The sequence below is a fragment of the Limulus polyphemus genome, unplaced genomic scaffold (assembly GCF_000517525.1).
Source record: "Limulus polyphemus unplaced genomic scaffold, Limulus_polyphemus-2.1.2 Scaffold357, whole genome shotgun sequence".
Taxonomy (NCBI): Eukaryota; Metazoa; Arthropoda; class Merostomata; order Xiphosura; family Limulidae; genus Limulus; species Limulus polyphemus.
The window spans coordinates 580707-588729 of record NW_013665967.1 but is presented as its reverse complement, the minus strand read 5'-3'; the positions used below and the strand labels follow the sequence as shown (position 1 = coordinate 588729).

The 8023-nt window shown below is 32.6% G+C and overlaps 1 protein-coding gene across 5 annotated transcripts in view; it reads left to right on the top strand.

Annotated features, from left to right (window-relative positions):
- LOC106457657 (kelch domain-containing protein 3-like) overlaps nt 1-4266 on the top strand; it is a 77523-nt gene extending 73257 nt beyond the window's left edge. For all 5 annotated transcript variants that reach the window (XM_022383661.1, XM_022383660.1, XM_022383662.1 and 2 more), the window contains 4 exons: nt 274-382; nt 1352-1449; nt 2161-2239; nt 2523-4266. In XM_022383661.1, the coding sequence (XP_022239369.1) occupies nt 274-382; nt 1352-1449; nt 2161-2239; nt 2523-2586 (350 nt within the window). In that variant the 3' untranslated portion in view covers nt 2587-4266. The remainder of the gene's footprint in view (nt 1-273; nt 383-1351; nt 1450-2160; nt 2240-2522) is intronic.
- The last annotated feature ends 3757 nt before the right edge of the window (nt 4267-8023 follow it).

Genomic DNA, 8023 nt, shown 5'->3' with positions numbered 1-8023 from the left:
TAATATATAATACTAAAATTTGAATTGTAATGTATAGTTTGATGTCAAATTTATTGGCATAAATTCATGAAATAGTAGTTCAATAAAATTTTGAATGTGAATTAAAAATGTGCAATGATATGGCCTTTGACTGGTGACCCGTGTAGAAAGGGTAAATACACAACAATAAAGAACCTTTACATATAATGTTTTGTCAAGTAATGGTTCAGACTGATGGAAGTATAATTGTTTCTATTTAGAATATACTTCCACTAATTTAATTTTATTTTCCAGAAACAAACAGATGGTCTGTTGTGGAGGTTAAAGGTCGAAGTCCATGTGCTCGCCGAAGACAGTGTTGCTGTGTAGTTGGAGGAAATATTTTTCTGTTTGGAGGGACGAGGTAGTTTCTCTTGTTTTGCACCAGTTTGATAAGTTTTATATTGTTATTGCAGTTTAAAACAATGATTGTGTAGATTTGACACTTGTCATACTTTGTTAGTTAGTTTTTCACTCCTCTAAGATTCATGTCTTATTCTCATGTTGATCAGCTTTCAAGGTTCAGGTGCTATTATTGGTACTACATATGTACATTGCATTTTTTGTTTCTATATCGAACGTACCTTGGCTGATCAAGTATATGGTGGAAAAGGAAGAGAGTAATTAATGAGCCCTTAACTCAGACATCTTGATTTTGGGGCCTTCTTTAATCTTGGCCCTCTTTTGTCTCTCAAATTGCTGATACCAAAAAATGCCTCTTGTAAAGGGTATAGATAGTTGTAACTTATCGTGCAGTCTATTTATTCCATATGATAAAGGTTGTAAATGTTTTAACACAATCACATTACAAATGACCAGTACCACATGTTTATTTCAAATAATATGGGCATTGTGTGCTCTAGTTGTTGTTTTCTTTCATCATTCCTTGGGGGCAGACATCCCTGAATTTTTATCAGTCCATTCTAAAAAATGACTGTCCCTCACCCCTCCTTTGAAGAATATGACAATAAAAAAGAAGTAGATGAAATACTAAGGGTTTAAGTTGTTGCTAACCAAACCACCAAATGCACTTCAAAATTGTCATTTGATTTGGCGAGTCATTATTTATTTCAAACCTATAAATTGCAGTCATAATATACTTTTAAATTTAAGTATATGGATTTGGCTAAACTGGAATCATTTTGATTCCAAGAGCTCTAGTGATAAATAATGTTGTGTGTGCAAGAGAGTTAATTTACAACTTCTGTTATACAATGTAATAGTGACTAATTTGATCTTAGTTTTCAGTAAGATATTAAGTGTGATGTGTATATCAGATTTTATTGTTTCATAAATTTGTTTTCAACTGACATTTGCCCTTTATACAATTTAGTCCTAGTCCAGGTGGTATTGTGTTGCCAACACCACCAGATGCAGAAGTTGGTGATTCAGCTTTGATGGATCACTCGGACCTTTATGTCTTAGACACATGTAAGTTACTTGCTACATTCAAATTCATTTTATATATGAGTGTGCATGTATCGTGAAGTATTTGATATTAGTTAATATTTTTATATGGTAGAGAAACCAATAGTTGCACAATATCTGGCTTAAGGACAGTGGGACAAATCAATACTACAAAGATATCTAGCTTTCAGTTGGTAAGTTTATGGAGTTAAAAATTGATACCTTTAAGTTAACTGGTTTTAATATACCAAGTTTTTTGGAAGTAAGAGACCAGTGACAATTAACTAAATGTAGCTTTAATATAGTGCACTAAAGTAAAAAAAAAGTTTCAAGAGTAGAGGTGAAAAAAGTAAATTGAAAGGTAAAACATTATAAAGTGTTCTTTACATCTTGAACAATAAAATGGTTGTTTAACTCTTAAATGAGTTTTGTTACATCTTAAATCAATTCATCTTTGATAACTTAGCATTTATTCTGTAATTACTCAACCATGTGTAATAATAATAATATTATTCAAAAAATAATGGATGAATTTTAGTTTATATTTGTTATAATTTCTGCAGAATTTAATGTATTTTTCTGTTGTGATTTCAGATAAAACTTGGCATATTAGTCAGGTTTTGCATATGTAAAATTCCATAAGTGTAGCTTGAATTAATAAAAAAAATTGATGAATTCCTTTGTTTGTATTTTATTATTTGAAGCAAGAAAGTTGTAGACTTTGTCTGTTTTCAGTTCCCTCACTAAAAACTTTGTGTATGCTGCTAGTCATAGAACATCGGTTAGATCAGAGTTGTCTTCCTAAAGTTGTCAGGTAGGTTTTTGTTGTTGAATATTTTTTTGTTACTTCTCAGGAAGCACATAAACTAGTTGGATTAATGTTGTTGTTTTTTATATTAGATATGTTGTATTCATATTTTAATGTACTGATCTGAAACATACATTAGGTTAAGGAGTACTTCTTAACATCTGAGGCATTGTGCTAAATTTTTGTACAAAAGATATATATATGTGAATGTTTATGTAAGGTAAAAGTTAACAAGTGGATGTATTTTGAATGTGTCATAATATAATTTGAACATCATTGTTTGTTTCAGGTGGGAAATTGAAGCTATGATCACTAACAACAGTATTAGTAGACCATTACCTACTATGGGATGATTGACAATCTTATTTTGTGTTTAGATACATGACCTTTAAAACAAAAAATAGCGTTTATTTATTTAAGAAATATTACATTGTATATAAGAAACTTGTGAAAGGAAAATCTGTTTTAAATGAATAAAAGGGTATGTGCTGTAAGGTTCTTCTCTATAGCTAATTTTAAGTATATGACTCACTTTATTTTGATTTTAACTATTATTCACTGGTTTTTACACCATATAAAAATATTCTGTTTAAGCTTTTGATATTTGATTAAAAGAGTGACAAATTTCAGACTTCACCATATTATGTTAAATAATTCATGTTTAGAAATACAGGTTATATTCAGGCCTTGGAGTGTAAAATGTGTGAACTGTTTTGATACTGAAACTAAGACTAAATTGAGATAAATATTTCTGTGATTCAAAAATCAGCAAGTCATCATTGCTAAATTAATGGGAATACTTACTTGAATTTCATTACATCTATGTTTCAGGCATTTCTGTGGAAAGCTTATGCAATATGTGGGAAGAGTCAGTTTTCTGGAAAGTTTATTGATAGGGGAGCTTATCAAAAAGCCACTACAGCTAGAAAGTAAATAGTTTTGTGGATGTTCATGTAATTAGTTTAAAGCTTATATTGTATTATCACAGCAGGAGATTACAGTTTTCTGAAATACTTAATATGTGGTATGGTTTTTGAAATTTCATTATAGGCTAGACAATTATATCAGATCTATTATTAGCTATGTTGTAATTACTATAATGAGTAGAAAACCTAACAGGACTCAACACAGCAAGAAATTACAGTTTTGTATGATGTTATATTAAGTTAGAAGTTTGTGTGGATCTTACCTAAGTGGAGGAATAGAACGTTTTTTTTTAGTTGCTGTAGTGAGTAGCAGTTTATCAAAATGGACAACCATATATATACCCTTAGTCATGTTCATGTATGGTTATTTAAGATCCCAAGGTCAGAAATTATTCCATCTTGTTGTTTAGAAGGTCAGTTAGTACAGTACAAATCCATATTATCTAGAAAGTAAATATAAAGTATACATTCTACGAAACTGACAGCCAGGAACTCGTAGATAGCAGTACTCTAAATTGCATTGTGTTTACCTTTTATTATTAATAGTAAATTCTAAAACATATATTTATTTTATTTTAGAACAAACCATGATTTTAAAGATACATTTGTGTTCATGAGAAACATGCTGGCAAAGGTCATTCATTGTTATAGATTTGAAGGTTCATGTACAAAAATTTGTTATAAATGAGAGGCCTTACTCACATTTGTAATATGTGTGTTGTATAAAAGATATTTATGTAAAAGTCTGCACAAAATGATGCGTATTATGTGTTTTATTGGATCACACATTTTAGCTATGTAGCTAAAACAAAGAAATTAACCTAGAGATATTCAACATCAGTTACTAAAAATTTTTCTTATTATAGCACTGTCATTATAGGTAGTGTATCTTAACAGACTTTTTGGATCCTTGCTAACAAGTACTACATAGAAAGTCATTCACTTGTTAGTGGTTGTATAACTAAAAATTGCACAGTTTGCTGTATCTACATACTGTTATTTTAAAGCAAGAGGACATTTCATTGTTTGCTGTAGTAACAGTTGTTTTGAATTATTAATGGTGTCTGAATGAATGAAAGTTGACCTTTTTTTTTGATTAAAATAATAATTTTTAATTTGTTTTTGTTGATTTTATTCTTCACAAAAACTTTAACTTTTTTCCATTCACACAAAGTGCAAGTGTCTTTGCATTCAACGCTAACTAGTTATCTTAAAAAAATCTGAATATCTTTTTACTTTGTAGCTATTAATTATCATTTTTCCATTCACACAAAGTGCCAGTGTCTTTGCATTCTACGCTAACTAGTTATCTTAAGAAAATCTGAATATCTTTTTACTTTGTAGCTATTAATTATCAGTATGAAACAGCAACACATCCTTGCTTTTTTCTTTTTGCCTTTGTTATTAGTGTCAAAGGCAATATATCATAACATCAGATTTTGCATTATTTACCATATTAGTTATTATTTCATGATTACAGTGTTTTATAATAGCTTTTCAGTTTTGGTTGTTTACACCATTGTCCAAGTGAGTTCTGTTACTGAGAAAAAAGCAACAACTTTAAAATTCAGAAATTCTACTCACCCCTTCACCACAGAAAGCTGTTACTTCATATGCACTGCTGTGTAATTTCCTATGTATATCATAAGCCTTGAACTAAGCTCCCACCCCTATGCCTGTCAATGTGTGTTGCACCAGCCGGTGATATGGTTATAATTAAACTATAGCCCTCCACCAATATAAGGGTAACACATTCTCCTTGAGTACTAACATCTGAACGCGTGTTTTTCTTCAGCACTGCTGGTGTTCAGACATTTTTGCGGGATTTGCATACAATTTAGTCTTTTACCTAAGTTCTTTTTTCTTTGTTTCATTTATGTAGTTTGTCTTGTCTTTTTTGTTGTTGTTGTTGGACTACAAGACCCTTGCCTATTTAACCACCTTATAAACAAACAAAGAAGTTGATCATTGTTGATTTGTGAGTAATTTTTGCCCATAATTTCTCAGATCCACATTTCTGTTACTTCCTGAGGCCCTGACATTCCAATTCAAGATTCTCCTCCTACAGTTTCATTGGTGAATGGGGGTGCTTTGTCTGTCAGTGTTGTTACTACCATTGTACATCAGGTGGTTGGTACTCTTCTACCTCTTCCAGGTCCCTTATTGTTCTGTTTCTGTTGATTCTGCTGAGCTTGTCTCATCTAATGATTACTTCAACCAGCACATCCATCCATTTGCCTTTGCTTCTGGCTATTCTCATCTTGAAGAGGACCAGGTACCCCTGCCTCCTTCCTTTGCAACTGTCATTGCTCAGACTTGTGACATTCTTTGTCCAGTAATTTTTTATGAGTCTTGGATTGCTCTGCTTCATAAGCCTCAGTCTTCTGAATTTCTTTTCTTCACTCTTCCCCAGACATTTATGTTCATGCTGATACTTTTCTGTCCAACTGTGCACTGATCCATATCAGCCTTGAACTCCTTGTCTTCGTTACTTTTGCTATGGCCTATGATCATGATCCTTCTGATTTCTTGAACCTCAGTCCAGCTTGGTATTCCCTCCTTTCTCCTACTTTGTCTCTTACTCTTCCTCAATCTAATTTTATTGTGTTATCATCACATAGCTGCTTCACTATTTGTCTATTTTTAACCTTCTTAGAGGCTTTTCGTTGAAACACTGACAGTTTTGATAGAGACAATCATTCCTGTTTGTTAGCTACCTTGATTTCAATCTCTTCTTTGGTGATGTGGTTTCTTTGTTTTTGAGATTTGTTTGGTCAGGATTCCTTTCTTTCAGATGTACATCCCCCCTTCTTCTTAGCTCTAAAGCCTTCATTTTATTTCCTTCATGACAAAGTCATTGATAGTTTTCCTAATTCTTTGGAATCTTTGGCTGAAGCTGCTTACCAGCAGTCTTTCCAGATTTCTTTTGCTTCTCACATTACTAGATCACAGGTGCCCCCAAACAAGTTATCTGTCCTTGGGAGTCATATGGGGTTGCCACCTCCCCTGATCTTCATCCTATTGTTACTTCTTGCCTTCCCCTTTTTGGCAGGGCTGGCTGTCATAGTTCAAGAATGTGACTTGTCTTGTGTACTGCCCCTTGGGTTCCCTTTACCAGTGTGTGCCTGCTGTCTTTAGTCACAGTAGCCCATTGCACTGTCTCTCATTGAGGGACCTGTTTCCAAATGATAGTGCCTGATGACAGTGGACTACTCATTTTGTGATGTTTTTCCCCCAGTGTGAATTCCTCCTCCTAATTTCTTGTAGTGGAGTACAAGAAAACCCTTACTTCCCTAGTTACAAGGTGCTGGGGAAGTCAATATGGAGAGTTTCTCATTCTCTGATGCAATCCTACTGGTATGAGACTGTGTGGATGCATCCCTCATTTGAGAAGGTGGGCTGGGGTTTTGCCTGGTAATGTAATGCAGGACACCCCGCTATGTTATGAACTAAACCATCCTTGGTAATTAGGTCCAGTCAGATATCTTGGGTTTACCTTGGGACACAGGTCTGGGATGCTACTCCCAGTACTTGACTTTTATTGTGAGTATCTCTCATAAGTATTTTTCCCATATTGGAATGGCCTGACTTATGGTTCTAGCTACATTATACACTCATGCTCAGCCGTCCGGTTATGAATAATAAGGTATGGTTGAGCAGTCTATCATTCTACCCACCTTTATGGATCATCAGCACCCAGCAAAAGAATCTTATGACTATATATTTTGCTCTACCACCCCTTTTAGGCAAAGAGTATTCCCTGCTTGAGAAGGATGCGGTCTTCCATTGATTGCTATCCTATTACGCCACTCACCTCACTTTCTTGTGGTTGTCACATTCCACAGGTTTCCATTTCTGATACTGTTTTCAGAAAGCTGCTCATCTTGTAATTTCTCTGCACAGACTCCTCTGCCATCTTCATTATGGGATTCTAGCTCTTTGTAATGCAAAGAGGTGAATATTTATCTGAAATACATTTTCAGGTAAGAAAAATGTTAACATAAGAAGTATTGTGCCATCTTGCTGCATTGATCTTCTTAAAATTTTATCATTTGTTATGATATTTGATCAAATTTTCCAGTCTATAAGGCTTCATTATTTTCTTGACTTAGCATTTCACAGTGTGTATTTTACATTCTGGACTTTAATATTTGTATAAGGATTTATTTATCAGGAAGTGTTACATTTAGCAACAAATATCAGCTAAAACATGCATTTTTTAAAGGTAAGCAGTAGTAATATTTAACCAAATATTTTAATATAAAATTGTGAAATGTTAATATACCAAGATAAGTAATAACCTTAATATGGTTTATAATGTCCCATAGTGGAACACTGAGATATCAAAGAACTACTTATATTTCAAAAACATATATCAAAACAAAGTAACAAATACCTATAAAGCATATCTGTGAAAGGACCAGATATGGCTCAATATTACACACAAAACAAGATTGAGTTACTATAAGTATTTTTCTAATATTTATTCTTGGAAATTTAATACAATTGACAAAAAATAACTTTATACAATTCTAAAAAAAAAAGTTTTTTTTCTGCTCCTGTAAGATCTTGTAGTATTGACTGGAGTACTTTAGACCTTTGTTCAACTAGATGAGATATATAAACCACAGTAATCCAGAAGTAATTTATTCAATTGAACCAATTAAATGTTTCACCATTACAACTTCTTCATGGTTTTTACAAAACAGGTCCAAGTAATAAGTTAGGTTAAATTACAAACCAAATGTTATATTTCATGTAGTAATAGCTTGTATAATGTTGTACTTAATGCTACATGAAATAAACATTTAATTGATAATTTAACCTAATTTATCATATTGACATGTTATACAATATATATATA